Source organism: Anopheles gambiae, chromosome 3 (genome assembly GCF_943734735.2).
Source record: "Anopheles gambiae chromosome 3, idAnoGambNW_F1_1, whole genome shotgun sequence".
NCBI lineage: Eukaryota > Metazoa > Arthropoda > Insecta > Diptera > Culicidae > Anopheles > Anopheles gambiae.
Genome location: NC_064602.1, coordinates 31,440,677 through 31,459,015, shown reverse-complemented (window position 1 = coordinate 31,459,015; position 18,339 = coordinate 31,440,677). Strand labels below are relative to the sequence as shown.

The 18,339-nt window shown below is 53.4% G+C and overlaps 3 protein-coding genes across 4 annotated transcripts; 2 read left to right on the top strand and 1 right to left on the bottom strand.

The window, feature by feature from the left end:
* Positions 1-130: 130 nt before the first annotated feature.
* Positions 131-3,199, top strand: LOC3291954 (FK506-binding protein 59). Of its 2 annotated transcripts, none has more exons than XM_061654644.1 (4): positions 131-1,574; positions 1,699-1,809; positions 1,885-2,022; positions 2,634-3,199. In XM_061654644.1, the coding sequence occupies exons 1-4, from the start codon at positions 630-632 to the stop codon at positions 2,790-2,792; spliced, it is 1,353 nt and encodes a 450-aa protein (XP_061510628.1). In that variant the 5' UTR covers positions 131-629; the 3' UTR covers positions 2,793-3,199. The 2 variants fall into 2 exon arrangements, with proteins under 2 accessions (XP_061510628.1, XP_061510629.1); XM_061654645.1 differs by having other exon boundaries at positions 2,235-3,199.
* On the bottom strand, positions 3,183-4,895 carry LOC5668299 (zinc finger protein 84). Its single transcript, XM_001688208.2, has 2 exons — positions 4,557-4,895; positions 3,183-4,488 (listed from the first exon to the last, which is right to left on the bottom strand). The coding sequence occupies exons 1-2, from the start codon at positions 4,701-4,703 to the stop codon at positions 3,337-3,339; spliced, it is 1,299 nt and encodes a 432-aa protein (XP_001688260.2). The 5' UTR covers positions 4,704-4,895; the 3' UTR covers positions 3,183-3,336.
* Positions 4,896-5,070: 175 nt separating this feature from the next.
* On the top strand, positions 5,071-18,283 carry LOC1271255 (transcriptional regulator ATRX). Its single transcript, XM_061654612.1, has 10 exons — positions 5,071-5,621; positions 6,114-7,419; positions 7,496-10,283; positions 10,359-10,534; positions 10,615-10,695; positions 10,828-10,944; positions 11,741-16,065; positions 16,357-16,618; positions 16,753-16,900; positions 16,991-18,283. Coding segments are annotated over exons 1-10 (9,237 nt in total). The 5' UTR covers positions 5,071-5,619; the 3' UTR covers positions 17,023-18,283.
* Positions 18,284-18,339: the final 56 nt, after the last annotated feature.

Below are 18,339 nucleotides of genomic sequence, written 5' to 3'. Positions count from 1 at the left end.
TTGTTTCTAATGTTATTGCAACGTTGCTGGAAGTTTAATATTTTGTTTGTACATTGTGAGTCTCCTCCGCCTTATAATCTTATTAAATTGTTTTGTAAATTGGTTTTTAAATTAATTTTGTGATAACCGCATTTGGGCGATAAATCTGAAACGTGTTTTCGAAATTGAAATTCCGGAAAATTCGAGCATCTTCGAAAAAATGACAATCCGACAGCTGTCAAAGTATGTTTGAAATCAGCGGCTCTCAACCAAGGAAAGGCAACAAATCTAGTTTACATATTCCGTTGCTAGGAAGCGGTTTTGATTGTGCAAAGAAGCTTTAAACCATTTTCAAAAGCGTTCATCTAAATTCTAACCTACGTGTTAACTGTACCTAAAGTAGTTTAGCAAATTTGAACTCCTCAATTCCTTCGCGCTCGGTTGAGAGGCACTGACTCGCCCCATGTTTTTGGGACCTGTCAAACGCATAAAAGCGAGCCGCGAAACAAGAAAGAGCCGCAACAACACGCGAAGAAGTACCGCCGCACACACATTGTACACACGCACGTACGCACGCCCGCACACACCACCATCCGAGCAGCAGTAGTACCATTTTGCGTGGAAAAAGTGTGAAATAAAAGCCGTACGAAATGGAGGAATACCACGATCTGTCCGGCGACGGGGGCGTCCAGAAGCGCATCCTGCAGGAAGGGACCGGCGACGAGCGCCCGTCGAAGGGCTGCTCCGTCTCGCTGCACTACACCGGCACACTGGACGCGGACGGCAAGAAGTTCGACTCGAGCCGGGACCGGAACGAGCCGTTCCAGTTCACCCTCGGGACCGGCTCGGTCATCAAAGCGTTCGACATGGGCGTCGCGTCGATGCGGCTGGGCGAACGGTGCATCCTGCGGTGTGCGCCCGAGTACGCGTACGGCAGCTCCGGCAGCCCGCCGAACATTCCGCCGAACGCGACGCTCAACTTCGAGCTGGAAATACTGGGTTGGAAGGGGGAGGACCTTAGCCCCAAGTCGGACGGCGGCATACAGCGGTTCATCGTGCAGTCGGGCAGCAGCAAGAAGCGCCCTACGGCGGGCGGCCTGGTGAAGGTGCACCTGGTCGGCCGGCACGAGGGCCGCGTGTTCGAGGAGCGGGACGTGGAGTTCTGTCTGGACGAGGGCAAGGAGGTGGGCGTGGTGGCGGGCGTCGAGCTGGCGCTGGAGAAGTTCCACAAGGAGGAGACGGCCCGGCTGCTGCTGAAGCCCCAGTACGCGTTCGGCGCGCAGGGCAACAGCGAGCTGGGCGTACCGCCGAACGCGACCGTCGAGTACACGGTGACGCTGACCGACTTCGAGGCGCTGGTCGAGCGGTCGATGATGTCGCAGGACGAAATGCTGGCCCAGGCCAAGCTGCTGCGCGAGAAGGGCACCAAGTACCTGAAGGAGGAGAAGCACGAGCTCGCCCTGAAGCTGTACAACCGGGCGCTCACCTACCTGTACGACCAGTCGAAGGAAGGGGAAGCGGCCAAGCTGGCCATCTATCTCAACAAAATTTTGTGCCTCCAGAAGTTAAACTCGCACGATGAAGCGAAAGTTGCGGTAAGAGTGGACCTGATAAGAAGCGGCGCGATACCGTTGCGTCCCACGTTTGTTGTGTTTAAATTTAAACGCGATTTTGTGGTTTTGCGGTTTTCCCATGATGCTTTTTTTCTTTTCTCCACAGTGCGTCGAAGCCCTCAAGATGGACAGCAAAAACGTGAAGGCGCTGTACAGGCGGGGAATGTCCAATTTGGCACTGGGCGACTTGGACCGAGCGCTGCAAGATTTCTCCGCTGTAAGTAGCGCGTGGATGATGGGCGCGTGTGTTGTTTGATCGATAAAATACAATCTTTCCTCTGCTTCGCCGTAGGTGTTGGAAATTGAACCGGAAAACAAGGCGGCCCTGAATCAGGTGACCATTTGCAAGCACAAGATCAAGGCCTACAACGATCAGCAGAAGAAGGTGTTTGCCAACATGTTTACAAAGTTTGCGCAGAGTGACTCCAAGGTAAGTTTTTTTTTCCTGCACGTGCATCGATTGCTATTAAATCGATCCATTTGCGCACGAACATTGTGTCTCTCCTGGGAGGGTTGTGGCAAAAATCAGTAAAATATTGTTTCCATTATTTGTCCTCCTTACTTTCCTATTTTTGGGCCTTCCCCACAAAAAAAAACCTCTTCAAATCATAATTCCCACGTGTTTTGATGTGCTTTTTGTAGTAAAATGATGTATCCTGCTCATTTCGCTACCAATCGCCAAACTTTTCCCTCCGGAAATCTCCACATCGTGATCAAAAACGAGCTTTGAACTGTTTGAAAAGAAAATGCAATCAAACGCCAACTCCACAGTATGAATGCTTTAAAAAAAGCCAAATTAGAACCACACTTTTTGGAGCAGAAACGAGCATTTTCACGAGGGTATAAAATATAAACACACATACACACACACACAAACCGAATGGGAGGGCAAACATTACTTAAGGCATATGCAAAACAAAACCCCCCACACACCTCCCTCGTCTGATACGAGTGTACCACCTTTTCTTCAACACACGCCCTCCCAACGTCATCAACTCCCTCGTGTTCTTCTCCTGCCGGCGGTCCCGGAACACCACGCAGAAAGCGCAGGAAGAGCAGAGCCGCCAGCCGGACGTGATGAAGCAAAAGTTTGGCGAGTGGGGCGCGGACGAGCGCGAACACGAGCCGACCCGGTTCGAGCAGGAAAATCCGGACGTCATCATGCTGAACGATCTGCACAAGCAGTTCCGCAACATGTGAGCAGCCGAATCCGGTCGATGCAAAAAGGAGGTGCGTCCATCGTCGCCATAACAACGCTGCAACGCGGCGAATTAAACAAATCGGGATATAAGCAGGACGCGAACGCCAACAGGATGCGCTGTTTGGCTTTGCTTCCCGATCGTAGTTGGCAGTTTTTCGCAATGACAGTCAAAACAAAACACCCGGATCGAGCAAGAAGGTTTTTTTAATTTCCGCTCCAAAAAAAAAGCAGCAGAAGGTAACATTTGTAGAATCTTAACATGCCCAGTTTTAGAGGGAGAAGCGGCGATGAAATGGTAGGGAGATATGATGATTTACGACGATTATAAACTTGGTGGATCGCGCTGAGTGGTAGAACACGTAATAAACTCGAAGCAAAAAGTCGCTATATTTGCTCTATAATCAAATTGCATTTTTTTTTGTAATTTATTGTCCTTAAAAAAGCTCGTATTTATTCGGTAACCGCCGCACGGAACGCCATCATGTTCATGGATGCCTTTGACAATGAAACAACAGTATGCTACTCCATCTCTAGCCTGCAACGCTAAAACGTCAGGTCCATGTGCTTCCGCAGGTGCAAATCGTACCGCGCCTTGTCCGCCATCTTCCGTCCACAATGCGGACACTCGTACCGGTACTCGGACGCGTGCACCGACTGCAGATGCTTCTTCAGTCGGAAAGCGAAATGAAACCGAGCCGCACAATGCACACATCCGTACAGACGATACGCTCGGTGCGAAACAGCATGCAACCGGAGCTGCGATTGCTTTCCGAAGCACTTCCCGCACACCTCGCACAAAAACTGCCGGGATGGGTTGGCACACAGATCTCGCCCAGGAATGTTGTCCCGTCTGCCACAGTGGCGGCAACTGTTTTGCCGCTTCACTGCTTGCCTATTGTGTCGATGCTGGCGGAGGGTTTTCCGATTCCGGAAGCTTACGGACTGGTCGGATGTGCGCTTCCGGTAGTGCATCCCAAGACGAGCGGCATGCCGTTCCTGCACGTGATCGAGTAGATCTTTCTCCTCGGCGAACGTTGCATTGCAGCAAGCGTATCCGGTGGAAAGTTTGGTTTGATCACGGCGTTTCTTCGATCGTTTCTTCGATCGTTTCTTGACACCTGCGGTACTCACTTTACTCTTTAAAGATGAATCTGCATCAACATTGCTTTTAGCAATCAAACTTCTCCGCTCGGTGCATCCACTCATGTGATCCTCAAAACTTGCCTTCGTTATGAATCCGCACGAACAAAGATGGCAAACGAATAGTTCAGAATTTTCAAACCACTGCTGATGGTTCCGTAAGCCATCATAATCTTCAAACGCCTCGTGGCACAGCGCACAAACGAACATTACAATGGGGGAAACATTTTCCCGACCATGGGCAGCGGCAATATGCTCGTAAAGTTCTTCCACAGTGCGGCCGGTAAAGTCACACCCGCAGCACTTATGACCGCTTTGCTGTATGTGCTCAAGCTCATCAGTCTGCAGCGATGCATCCGTAGGCACCGTGGCAAGTCTTTCGGGTGAACTGATTCGTTCCTGGGCAGACGAAACTTCCTGCCCGCCTTCCTGCAGCTGTTCGAAGCGCTCAAACATTCTTCTCGCCCGCCCTTGGAGTGCAATCGCCGCGCTTAACTGGCGATAGCAAACCTTCCCGCAGATCCACGCTTGTTCCAGCGCAGAGTGTGATGGAAGCTGCGAAAAGTTTTTGAAAACCATTTTAAGTGCTTTTCAACAAAAGCATCACGACGACAGCTCCATACCTCTATCCCCGCCAACTGTGCCAATGCTTGCACAACGGAGTGATCGCTGGTGAGAGCGCCCTGCAAATTGCTCGCTCTACGAGAGCTCACAACTTTGGTGCAAACACTACACTCGACTTTTGCACCGGTGGCACATGGCGTCGACATGGTTCCGTAGTTTAACCGCTGCTCGTAAGCAATTAAAAACGCGAAACACTTTGCGGCTTGCTATGATTCGTAGCAAACCGGGCAAGATTATTCTCGCGCTGGCCGGTAATGTAAACAATAACAAATAGAAACAGTGTTGCCAGATCCGTTCAATTGCGTGCTTTCACCGAGTGATTCATTTCGAAAACAAATGTACTGTTTTGCTTGTTTCATTACGTATTTAATGGCTAAAAATAATTTTCCAAGCTTTTGAAATATTTAGAAATTAATAATTCTTTCCACTTTTCTGCTATCGACAACTCTGCAGTCGAAGAAATGACCACCCGAAACGCCCAGCTGTCATGTCGCTTGGTCAATGGCCGTCCGGGAAGCCCACAGTGCGCGCTGTAAATTGCAGGAGCGAGCTTGCTACCCACTGGCTTCCTGAAAATAGCAGCCACACAGCGAGAAATACACGACACACACGCACGGGCAGGAACAGGGCAGTCCAGCTTTTCTACATATTTGGCCATCTTTGCGCCTTCCCCCACCCTTAGTGTGTGCGTGTTGCCAGTGTGCTACAAGCGAAAGTGCAAAAGAGTGGTGCGTGATTCTGTCGCGAGAGTGCAGAGATTGCAGTTTCGATTGCGCGCATCATCATCATCATCGCTTGCCCGCCGCTGCGGTGAAATGAAAAGCAATAATTGGCAGTACGCGCCGGGCCCATTTTTGCGTAGAGCCACTCGCTCCCTATCCCGTCCACTCGTGTCGCGGTGTGCAGTGCAGTGGTAGTGGTAGTAGTAGGCTGTGAAGTGGTGGTGATCGGCGGGGGCAGCCCTGCTCCCAAATGGTTGTTTAGCTGCTTCCGGGGAAAGGATCGACAGAAAGAGTTTCACAGTTTCCGCCGCCGTCGCCGCCGCCTGCAAGCAACGCAATCATGTAAGTGTGCAAGGAAGCTGCAGACGCAAGGGTGGATGGAAAATTTCACCCCTCTCCTCCCACCTCCGCATCGTCGTCGTTGGTCGTGCTGCGATGATGCTGGCGTTAGTTCTTTGTTTTTGTTTTGTATTGCATCTCGCTCGCACCGGTGGGCAACCGCTGTGGCGCCGCCTGCTTCTTTTTTCGCCTGTAGTTTTGCGCGCTGGAGGCGAGCGACAAACCTTTCTTTTTTTCTGTGTAATCCTATCTTTCTTTTCTGGTTGTAAAAGTGATTAACAGAAATACAAAAATCACGAATTGAAAACTATCGTTTAAAGAGGGTGGAAAAATTCGAACAAATCACGTCAGCACTTGTGAGTACCGAGGAACGGGAAACACGCACAGAACCCAAATTCGTGCGAATTCAAGCGGGAACGGACTGTCGAAAGGACCGTATTTTTCCCAGAAACTTGGCCTTGTTTCACCTGTTTCCTCTCTCTCGCCTCCCCTCAGGTCGTCCACGGTGGAGGAGCCCGATCTGTTCAACGACGTCGAAATTATGGAGGTGGGCGACTTTCCGGAAAGCGATGAAAACTACGTTTCCGTCGAGCTGTGCTCAGACGACGACGAAGACGACCGTGCACTGCTGGACGGGGACAAATGTTCCTCGCCCAAGGGGGGGCTGCTGCTGTCCGATGAGGCAGCGGCATCCTCCACGTACGTGAATCATCTCTTCGTGTCCGACCACGAGTATCTGGACGACGGTACGACCGGTAGGCGGAGTGGCGGAGGTCGCACGCCGCTCCCTTCGGCAGAGAGTGCCGCGGAACGGATGGCGCTTGAGGTGGAGCACCGTAGCGAGCGGTTCAGCGTGCCGTACGTCGAGGATCTCGAGCTGCAGGATCTGTTCGACAAGGATAACGGGCTGGACGACGGTATGCGGCTGGACGAAACGGACAACAGCAGCGGCAACGAGCAGGAGAAGGAGGAGGAGGAGGACGGCTACGATGATGAGCAGCAGCACGATGCGTACGAACTGTTCGAGACGAAGATCGAAATCGAAGAGCCACAAATACAGGAAACGATCCTGGCCGAGGAGTACATCGGCAATGAGCTGATTTCGCCGCCCTCGGCCGACGAGTACGACAGCCACGACGAGGTGCTGCAGTCGCTCAACAGCTCCAGGGCGGCACCGTACCAGGGTGGCACGGTGGTGGGCGAGAATGATTCGCCGCTCGAGAACGACCATTCGTACACGACCATTAACATCATCACGCCGCAACCGAGCGACCAGGAGGCGGAGGAGGGCGTGTCGTCGGACGAGGATGGGGAGCACAGTCTGCGGAAGCTGGTAACGCTTTCGAAAAAGCTGGCACGCGAAGGAGACGTTACCTCGACGGGCGGCAAACGCACGGTGCAGAGGATAGAGAAGGTGGTGAAATCGTTCCTGAACCGTTCGACCGAGCTGCAGCCGACAGCGTCAGCGGCGCTGCTGGGCAAAGAGGCATCACCGAGCGAGGGCAGCAGCCTGTCCGTGCCGCTGTCGTCGAATTGTTCCGAACGGATGGAGGGCGATGGGTTAGTGCCGTCGACGGATGGGTCGCACGGTCGGCGGGAGGATTTCAGTTCCGATGTGGACTGTGCTAAAGTGGGCAGTGCAAGTAGCAGTGCTGCGTCCGGCGACGAGCTGGAGGAACTGCTAGAGTTGGGAACAAAATTTACCAAGCATTACGAGCAGTGGCTGAAAAAGACGGGCTGCAGAGGAGGAGCTTATCAAAAGGGTTCGAAAGCGGCCCAGCTGGCTAATCTGGTTGAAAAGGTAAGGTTGAGTGTTTTGTGTTTTTTTTTGGTTACTGTTTCCTATACCTTGATTTGTCCTTACTGTTTTGTCCCAGATCAATCGTGTTAATCCGAGTGAAAATGTCCCATCGAGCCGGCAGGACAGCTCAAATGCCGCCAGCACTGGGAATAAAGTGGAAATAGCAATCCAGACGGAACGTTCGAAGGATCAGCACCGCAACGAGCAATGCAAGAAAAGGCTACTAGATTCCTCCTCCGACAGCAGCAGTAGCAGTAGTAGTAGCAGTAGCAGCAGTAGCAACAGTACCAGCCAACTCTCCGGCAGTGGAAATTCCAGCTCCAAGAAGGCGAAGGAGGCGCTGCGACACAATCGCCGGTTGCGAAAGAGTGCCAAAGAAAAGCGTAAACCGAGCTCGGCGGACGAGCGTGGTGCGGGTAAGAAGCGCCGCGAACAAATCTACTCCGACAGCTCTAGCGACGAGGCGGAGAAGCGGTCGGAGGATGGTGGCCGTGCGGACGGGGACGAAAACCTGCTCGACGGTGTGCTGAGCGGTGTGGATGACATCATGTCGGACGTGCATGACATCATACCGGACGCGGTGGGGGTCGTGCAGGACTTTCTCGACGGGGAGCAGCAGCGTCAGGAGCGGGAAGAACGGTCGGAGGAAACGCGCAAACGGTCCGGTGCTGGTGCGGGCAAGGAACCGACCAGGCCGGCGCTCAGCAAGAGCGTGAAGGACATGACGGAGGCGGAGCGGGAAGAGTACGAGGACATGCAGATCGAGCGGCTGTGCAACATCAGCACGCTGATTGGGTGTCGGAATGCAGCGGGTGGTGCGGCGGGTTCGGGCGGACCGACAAGTGCTGCCAGCAAGTCGAAGGAGTCGTCGTCGTCGGCGGCGGCGAAGAAGAAAAAGGACGAGAACAATATGGAGCACTTTTTAAACCATGAAAACGGGAGCGACGACACAGCGACGGCACCGCTCGAGCCACAGTCGGACGAGTCGAGCGAGAGCGAAAAGGACGTGGTAGAGACGGAGGAACAGTTTCTGCAAAAGTGCAACGAAACGATGAAGCAGCAGCTGCTGAACCAGCTCAGCAGCAGCGAGGAGACGAGCGAGGAGGAGGATAACCTGGACGGTTTGCTGTCGGGCGAGGAGGAGGACGATAACAGTGCCGATGGTCGGCCGAACGGGACGGGCAAGGAGGATTCGGACGACTCGTCGGCGGGCTCGTTGGTGGAAAGCTTTTTGAAGCGTCACGATTCCAAGCTGGCGGAGCGGAAGGAGCGCAAAAAGCAGCTCAACGAAAGGGAGAATGGCAATTTACTTACCAACGGACAGGCGGACGACTCGGGGGACAATATCGGCGGGGAAAGTTCCGCGGAGCAGCAGGCAACGAAAGACTCCGAGCGGGCAGAAACGCCCAAAAAGCAGACCCGAACCGAGCTGGCAAATCCGAAAGACAAGGAACTGTTCAGCAACGATTTGTTTGACGGCGAAAAGTCCGACAAGTCCGAGAAAACACCGCGCAAAAGGCGGAAGCGTATAAACGCGCGGAAGGCACGCGGTTCCGAGAGCGAGCGCGAATCGTCCAGTGCCGATTCGGACCTGGAAATGCTGGACGGAACGCCCAAGAAGCGGCAGCGAAAGCGGGCCGCTCCAGTGTCGCTTGAAACGTTCGATTTTAGCGCGTCGCTAAACGCGTCCGCTGCTCCCAGGAAGAGTAAAACGCCTGCGAGCACTGCGTGTGAAGGCAGCACCATTGCAAAACCATCCCCCAGCACCACTCCCTCCGGCGATGGAATTAAAGGCAAGCAGGCGAAAACATCCTCTCCCGCACCATCCGATCCGGACGCGACGACGACGGGCAGCGGAGCAGCAGCAACAGCAGCATCGGGCAGCAGCACGGCGGGCAAACAGAAAGGCTCCAAAGATGGCCAGGACTGTATCAGTCTCAGCTCGGACAGCTCCGACGATGCCGAGCTGATTACGGGCGATCTGGAGGAAAACAAAACCGTCCCGGATAAGGAGCCGAAGCGCAGGATCCGTGCGATGCTGACGAACGACGAGCTGGCCGAGGAGACGAAGAAAGCGCAGAAGGAGGAGGAGGGCCGTACGGCGCGGCTGAAGAAGAAGCACGAGCAGCTGAAAAAGTTCCTCGCCTCCTATCTGCCCGGGCCGGGCGAGAGCGAGCTGGTGCTCGATTACGATTCCGTGCGCAAGCAGGCGATCTGCGTGCATCCGGAGATAGTGAAGCTGCTGAAGCCGCACCAGATCGAGGGCATCAAGTTTATGTACGACAACACGTACGGGTCGGTCGACGCGCTGCCGAAACATTCCGGCTCGGGCTGCATCCTGGCGCACTGCATGGGGCTGGGCAAGACGCTGCAGATGATCTCGCTGCTGCACACGGTCATGCGCTACCCGCAGCTGATGACGAACCGGGTGCTGGTCATCTGCCCGAAAAGCACGGTCATGAACTGGAAGGAGGAGATCGCCCGGTGGCAGGGCACGATCCGCACGGGCTACCAGATGAAGGTGTACTGCTTCCCGGACGTGTGCACGCAGAACGACAAGATAGCGGTGCTGAAGCGCTGGTACTACTGCAAGTCGCCCAACTGCGGCGTGATGCTGATCGGGTACGAGGCGTTCCGGGCGCTGATCAACTACGAGCGGCGCAAGGGTTCGGTCGGGCTGCGCAGTGCCAAACTGGGGCTTATTAAGGAGTATCTGCTCAACCCGGGGGCGGATCTGGTGATCTGCGACGAGGGCCACCAGATCAAGAACAAGCGGTCCGCAATCAGCGAGGCGGTTTCGAAGATTAAAACGCGCCGGCGCATCATGCTCACCGGTACGCCGATCCAAAACAACCTGAAGGAGTGTAAGTGTACCGAGGGATTGCGATTGATTAAAGGGGAAGGCTAGGACAATGCTTTAATGTTTAATTTTTTTTTAGATTATTGTATGGTTAACTTCATCAAACCATCGTTCCTGGGCAGTGACAAAGAGTTTAGCAACCTGTATGCCAATCCCATCAAAAACGGGCAGTGTAAGGATTCCGATCACCAGTCGATCAAGATCATGAAGCAGCGGTCGTATGTGTTGCACAACAAGCTTTCCAAGTTTGTGCAGGTAGGTTTCGATCGTGTTTTTAAAAATGCCAACAATTACATACAAATACTTATCAACCCTTTTTTCATTTTCCAAAATAGCGTAAGGAAGCGGCAGTGTTGAAGGAGTTTCTCCCGGAAAAGTTTGAGTATGTTCTGTTCGTTCCACTGACGCCAGTACAAGTAAGTCCTGCCGCGATCGTGCGGGCAGAGGGAACGGAAACGGAATCATCCGGAAGGATTCAACACCGAAAACCGGTAAACGTGTATCGCAACGCCAACCCCTACTAATGATTGTCTTTTTTTCACATACAGGAAAAGATGTACGAAGTGTTTCTACAGATGAATGATTATACGAACAACGATGTTACCGGCGAGCCGGGCAGGACAAAGAAATTCAAACTCATCGCCGATTACACCTCGCTGCGAAAGGTGATTGGGACACGATTGAGTGTATTTGGAGTACTGGTGGGAGCTCGGAGTCGGAGCTACCCGATTCCGATTCCGTGTTCGGAATCAATTCCGGAGCCATCGATTTCGATGCCGGAGCCGATTCCGGAGTTGATTCTGGAGCCGATTCCGGAGTTGATCCTGAAGCCGATTCCGGAGTTCGGAGGCTTTGGAATCGATTCCAGGATCGGAATCGGCGCCGGAATCAGAATCGGCTTTGAAATCGGAATCGACCTTGCAAATCACAATTTGCTCCGATAACGGTATCAGAATTGACTCCAGAATTGGAATTAGCTCCGGAATAAGAATCCGTTCTTGAATTCAAATAAGAAGTTTCACAAGCAAAATCTGACTGGGAATCTCTATGAGAATGGATCGCTTACAAGTAAATTTTGATTTTTTGCGATTCTCAATACGTAGAATCATTGGACCCAAACGTGTCTTCTTATGGAGATGCCGAAAGTGACTCTGATTTCGAAGCCGATTCTAATTTGGGAGCCAATTTCGATTCCGGTACCGACTACGATTCCGCTTCCTCTGATACCGACTACGATTCTGAAACCGATTCCGATTCTGAGCCAATTCCGGAGCCAATTCTGGAGCCAATTCTGGAGCCGATTTCGATTCCGGAGCCGATTCCGGGATTGATTCCATAAACTCCGGATTCGATTCCGGACCTACTATCCGGAATCGTTCCAGATAACTTCATTTTTCCCATCACTAATTTGGTGCGGGCCTCCTTAACGCTTTCTGTTCTTTGCAAACACTTTTTTCACAGATCTGGACTCACCCAAAAGTGCTGGAGAAGGCATGGGAATCGGCCAACCTGGAGAAGAACCGGCGGGACGCTGCGCGCAAAACGGCCACGCCGGACAGTGACGACGAGTCGCCGGACGATCACAACGACATCAAGAGCGGCCAGCTGTCGGTGACGAACGACTGGTGGCGCCAGTACCTGCAGATCGCCGACCTGGAGTCGCTGTTCCCAAGCAACAAGCTGTGGATACTGTTCGAAATACTGAAGCACTGCAACGAGCGGGGCGAGAAGGTGCTCATCTTTACCGCGTTCGTGTCGGTGCTGAACATGGTGGAGCATTTCATGGCCAAGATTCACCACCAGGAGGAGAACCCGCAGCTGTCGGACGCGTACGCGTACAGCGCGTTCAAGGGACCGTGGGAACCGGGCAAGGATTACTACCGGCTGGACGGGAAGACGCAAAAGTCGATCCGGCATCAGATGATCACGTCGTTCAACGATCCGCAGAACAAGCGCACCAAGTGCTTCCTCATTTCGGCCAAGGCGGGCGGCCAGGGCATCAATCTGACCGGCGCGAACCGGGTGATCATACTGGACACGTCCTGGAATCCTTCGAACGATCAGCAGAACATTTTCCGCATCTTCCGTCTCGGGCAGAAGCGCAAGTGCTACGTGTACCGGTTGATAGCGGCCGGCACGATGGAGGAGAAGGTGTACTCGCGTTCGGTCACGAAACAGGCGCTCAGCTTCCGAGTGGTGGACGAGCAGCAGATCGATCGGCACTACAGCTACGGTGAGCTGGCGGAGCTGTACACGCTCACGAAGGTGTCGGAGATGACGCGCGAGACGCCGATCCTGCCGGCGGACGACATACTGGCGTCGCTGTTGCGCACCTACCCGAACAAGATACTGAAGTACCACGAGCACGACTCGCTGCTCGAGAACAAACCGGAGCAGGACCTGAGCGAGGAGGAGAAGAAGGAGGCGTGGGCGGCGTACGAGCGGGAGATACAGAACAACGAGAACCGGTCCTACCTGTCGCAGCTCAACTCGATGGGTGCGGCGGCAGCGGCCCAGCTCGGCGGTTTGCTGGGCTCGTCCGCGTACGGTTCGCCGATGGCACCATACTACGCCAGCGCCATGGGCTATCCAGGTGCCATGGGGCTGCCAATGGGCGGTGCCGGCGATATGTACCGGAGCGATTACGCCGCCTCGTACGGCAGCTCGATGGGCCGGCCGCCGCTCTACATGCAGTACGCGGGTTCGCAGCAGTACAGCACGCTGATGAACGATCCGGCCTTTGCGACGGCTTTTGCCAAGATGTACAGCAGCTTCCCGCTGTCCGGGGCGGGCGCAATGGACTACGGTATGCCGCCACTGGGGGGCCATTCGTCGCCGATGGCAAACGGCGCCCAGTCGATGCTGCCCCCGATCGGACCGGCGAGCAGCCCGGGAGGAGGAGGAGCATCGACCGGCAAAGGCGGGGGTGGTGGAGGCTACGGAACGACGGCTTCGCTAGCGAGCATGCTCAGCCTGCTGTCGGGCAAGTCGGGCGCCGGTGCTAGCGGTCTGTCGCCGTCCGCACTCACCAGCCTCAGCCAGTCCCTGTTGGGCGGGTCTTCGAGCTCGTCGCTGGCGGAGCTGGCAGCACATCACACCGCGCTAAGCAGCAGCGGGGCCAGTCCGTCCGCTCACTACAGCCCGCTAAAGCAGATGAGTGACTATGCGCAAAGTGGTGCATCGTCCCTGCTGTCGCCTAATGCGCTGCAGGCTTCCGCGCCGTCGGGATTATCGATTTCGAATATTACCTCGCTGCAGAAAGCAAACCCACCGCAACCACCACCGGCGAGCAAATCGAGCAGTGGTAGCAGTAGCAGCTACGATTCCGTCACGAAAGCACTGTTTAACCGGTTGACCGAACAAATGTCAGCCTCGGCGCTTGCCACGGCGGGCGTTTCTAGTCCCTTTTCACCGCGCAATGTACCGCTGCTATCGCCCACGCTGGACAATCAGCCACGCAGCAGTGCAGGAGGTGCTTTCCCACTGACGGCTTCGTCACCGATGACATCGAATAGTGGCAGTGCGTTGACCGTTCCCATAAGCAGCAGCAACAGCAGCAACAGCAGCATCAGCACTCCCTCTCTACTGTCCTCAACGGCAATGGCTCTATCGCTATCGATTGGACAGGGCCCACCCAAGAGTACAACCGCCGGGGAGCAACCGAGCAGTCTAGTGGCGAATAACCGTTCCGCAGGGGACAGTTTCGCGGAAAACAGACTGCCAGTGACACCGCCTGCGCCCAGTTTGCGTTCAGGGCCGGTTAGTTCGGCTGTACCGGCCCGCACACCAACCGCTGCCGCTAACCCGAGCGAAGAGGAGGACAAATCGCGCCGCACGTCAACCGTGCCAGCAAAGGCGCAGGACGTGTCAAACAAAAGTGGCACGGGAAATAACTTCAACAGCACGCCGTACAGTACGACCGTGACCCCAAGCAGTGTCATGGAACCGTCCCACACGAACAGTGGTGGAAAAGACACGGCTAAATCTACCAAAACACTAAGTAATATGGTACAGCAGCTGCCCAAACCTTCGACTGCGAAGGTATCGGCGAAGCAGAACAGTTTGCAAACCGCCGTACCAGCTGCTGTCCCACCCGCTCCACCCATTATCTCCAACCCGATGCCAAGCCGACTGCAGCTGGCGCGTGCAAACATCGCCAACAGCGTGAGCAGCGCATCCTCCCCTGCCCAGCAGGCACTAGCGAAAAGTGGAGCCTTGAAGCCCAGGGTACCATCGCCCACCTTCAAAATGACGGCAGCGAACAAACAGCCAACGGCGGCAAGCAAACCGTCGCCTTTGTCTCGCAGCCCACTGACGGTACAAACGGCAGTCGGTTCGAATAAGAAGAACAGTCCGCTGCCGTCTCCTGCCGCGAGTAACAAGGCCAACCCGTTGCCATCTCCTGTTGCGAACAGCAAAGGACCGTTAGCGTCTCCCGCCACGTCGACACCTGCTGCAACGCCTGCTGGGATGAGATATATGCTTTCTGGATCTACAGATCAGCGAACGGCAGCAACAACCACGACGACGCCAATTACCACCAAACCGGCAAAGAGTGGAATTTCCATTACGACTAAACCACAACAACCCACGCCACCGCCACCTCCAGCGCCTTCTTCTGTAGTGAGTGTGACGCAACCGCCCACCATCGTCACTACCTCCGCTGTCGGCAAAGGTGCCGCCAAAGCGATGGCGAAACCATCACCGGCGACGGTTAGTAGTGTGAGCTCGCAGATTAAAATCAACCCACTGAACGCGCTGGCCAAACAGTCCGGACTGGGCAGAACGCAAACGCTGCCGAACACCACTACAATAACGGCGGTGAAATCGGCGCCCGCACCAGCACCACCCAAACCCAAGCCCGAAAGTCGCCCAATGACGGTGATACCGATGAAAACGTCCGTATCCCCGTTGAGTGGCACCGGTTCTAGGGCTGTCAAAAAATCCGCCACTACTCCCACAGTGTCGACAACTCCACTAGTAGCCGCCAATCCCAAGCTGACACAACTGCAACAATCCAGCCAGATCGTTAGCAGTGTAACGGCTCCTCCTACTGCTGCCCGCACGATCACTACACAGTCTGCGGTCCGTCCTGCGAGCGCGCTGCAAAAGTCGAGCTCGGCGGCAAAGATTACCCCCGTCACGCTACTGTCCGCGGCCAGCATGACGGGCAAGCTGAACAACCCGCCGGGTGTGCCGGGTGCGCCCCCTCGACTACCGGGCACGGCAGCCTCCTCCACCATGGTGAAGACTTCGTTAGGTTCAACACCTTCAACCAACTCCATCCAGCAGCAGCAGCAGCCCGTGTTAGTTAGCCGACCAAATCCAGCAATAAGTCAGATAAACCGCACGCCGGCAGTGATCAACCGGGCGGGCAAAAGCCCCATAACTATCAATCCTGCTGCAACGGGTGCCTCCACCGGGGGCATCACGATAACGAAAAGCAATTCCGCCAGCATTATTACACCCAATCCGGGGCCACGTGTGACGGGGGCTGCCGGTGCATCTGCGCCAGCTACCACGATGACGGTAATACCAACCGCAAACATCATTCTGCCTGTATCGGCAGCACCGGGTGGCGCGACCACTGGCAGCACCGGTAGTACAGGCCAGCCCGCCCGGTCGACGCTCAACTACAGCTACAAGGATGTGGGCAAAGAGCTTGTGATACGGCGAGCGGTGGCATCGCCCACCATGCGACGGATCTTACCCCCGACACAGGGATCTCAGCAGATCCTCATCAACAAAGCAGCAGCACCTGGGACGACTACACTCAAGCCCGCTGGGTAGGTATTTACAATCACTAAATTCACCACCACCACGGGGCGGCCCCTTGGTACAGTCGTCAATTCAAACGACTCAATAACATGCCCGTTATGGGTTCAAGCCTAGAATGGGTCCGGGGCGCCTTAGCAAGAATTTTGGCTATCCGGCTGCGTGGTAATGAATTAAGTCCTCATGTCCGTGTAGGGGACGTTCGCCATATAGAAGAAGAAGAAGAAGAAGAAGAACAAGAAGAAGAATAAATCCACCACCAATTGTCTTACACCGTTTCTCCTGATTCTTTTACCCATCAGCTCACCAACCACCACAATGACAACGGCGACAGTGAAAGCCAACCTACCGATGGGGAACATTATTCGTGCCGGTGCCGCTGGCAGTAATTCCGCAACGACGTCACTAACGGCCGGTGTGCAGCCGACACCGAACAGTATGATCATTCGACGCCGCGGCATCGACTCGTCGGCGGCAAAGAACACTCCCAAGACGCTGTCGTCGCATTTGGGCGTTATGCCGGGTACGCCACCCATGAAGCGTCCCAGGATGGAGGATAATACGGTGAGTGGTGTCGGATTTTCTGCTTTGCTTAAAAAGCTCATACAGACCGATACCGACGCACATATTTAAAACAATAACATTGCAAACGCTAAACTGCTTTATTTTAATACGTTGTTTTACATTGTCGTTGGCAGCAAAACGTAAACAGTACGATCGTAACAACAATACCCGCCAGTGCACCATTCGTTGTGGGTAATCGATTAGGTGGAGGTATAACGGTCACTTCAAAAACCGCCACCACCACCACCACCAACACAGCAGCGAAACCAAAGAACGGCAAAGGTAAATTATAGCAAGCGGTGCGCTTACATTTAACAAATCCTACTGCAGCTCGACCCAACAACAAACTGTACACGCTTTTCCTGCTTTCAGGCGATCATACGGATGTTGTAGTACTGGAGTGAAGAAGTTCCTGCAATAACCGGCACCGGTGTTAGTGTAATTTATAGTTAGTGGTAAGCAGTTACATTTAAAAACAACTCGCAGCATAAGAATACCAGCAATGGAAAACGGGAATAGATTGATTGATGTCTATATTTCATGCCGCCGTACGCAGCAGTGCGTAATTTATGCATTCGAATCAGAAATTAAGCGAAGGGGAAGCTTTTATCTCTTGAGCATAATATGAGGCATATGTAGCATATGTATGTGTGAGTGTGTGTATCAGTATGTCGTCAGTAAATACGAACGTCCTATTAATGTACATAGAGCACTACGGTGTACGTTAGATTATTGTACTGTAATTAACTTATTCTTTAATGGCAACACACTATTTATGCTAGATAGATAGCGGCGGCAGTTGGGAGCCAGTTTTCTGAAATACAGTATAAGTACCAGATGTCGAATCGGATAAGGAAGTTTTCTAATTGGAAAACTGGTGGAAAACGAGCGAAAGAGAAGGTTGCAGATAGGGATCAGAACAATTTACCGGCAGGTAAGCGAAACACACTTACCCATTTTGAATTTAATACATTTGCGGATAGAAAAACTAAAGCATTTTAACGATACATTAATGTTAAGCTTTTACATACGGAAAGCAACAGAAAGCGCACAAACAAAACTACCACAACGAGGCCAACGAGGCCGTCAAAGTAGGCCATTGCAAATGGAGACGATTAGTATCGTGTAAATAATGTGGTGTGTGTGTAACACACACACACACACATACCAAACCCCCAAAAGGTTGTGTAGGCTTAAAACGATTGTACACTCTCCTCGTGCTCGTCTGTTGCTCGTAGAATGTCCTGAACCAGATCAAATAGGAAAAACCGAGCAAAAAGAATACGGTTATCACTAGTGATTTATCTTCTCATTCTTGATGTTTGTGGTACCCCGGGTACGTGAGAACGGGGAGGAGAAAGGATAAAGCTTTTGAAATTGCTCGAAACCGATCGTGTAATTCTGGTGCTGTGTTTAAAGCGTAAATGTAAGTAGCTTCTACTGAGGGGGAACTAGCTTAGAGAGAGAGAGATAAAGAAGGCGTATTAAGAACTGATTGTGCGATGAACAATCGCTCTACGTGAGTGGAAGATGGAATTGAAGGGGGAAACAAGGAACTCTGTATTTAAAAGAAGTCTGCAGTACCATAGCTGTACATACAAAGTGACATTGAGTTGTGATTCTCATTCAAAAAACGAATTTAAATAAATTGGAGGAAGAAATGGATTCAACCGTATACCCATACTACCCCTTTAGCCGGCTGCAGAAAGAAGTATTTCAAT

Coding starts and splice junctions, on each gene's coding strand:
- LOC3291954 (XM_061654644.1), top strand. CDS start 630: ATGGAGGAATACCACGATCTGTCCGGCGACGGGGGCGTCCAGAAGCGC. Junction 1,575..1,698: donor ACGATGAAGCGAAAGTTGCG/GTAAGAGTGGAC, acceptor TTTTCTCCACAG/TGCGTCGAAGCCCTCAAGAT. Junction 2,023..2,633: donor TTGCGCAGAGTGACTCCAAG/GTAAGTTTTTTT, acceptor AACACCACGCAG/AAAGCGCAGGAAGAGCAGAG.
- LOC5668299 (XM_001688208.2), bottom strand. CDS start 4,703: ATGTCGACGCCATGTGCCACCGGTGCAAAAGTCGAGTGTAGTGTTTGC. Junction 4,489..4,556: donor CACAGTTGGCGGGGATAGAG/GTATGGAGCTGT, acceptor AACTTTTCGCAG/CTTCCATCACACTCTGCGCT.
- LOC1271255 (XM_061654612.1), top strand. Junction 10,284..10,358: donor CCAAAACAACCTGAAGGAGT/GTAAGTGTACCG, acceptor ATTTTTTTTTAG/ATTATTGTATGGTTAACTTC. Junction 16,619..16,752: donor CCAGGATGGAGGATAATACG/GTGAGTGGTGTC, acceptor TGTCGTTGGCAG/CAAAACGTAAACAGTACGAT.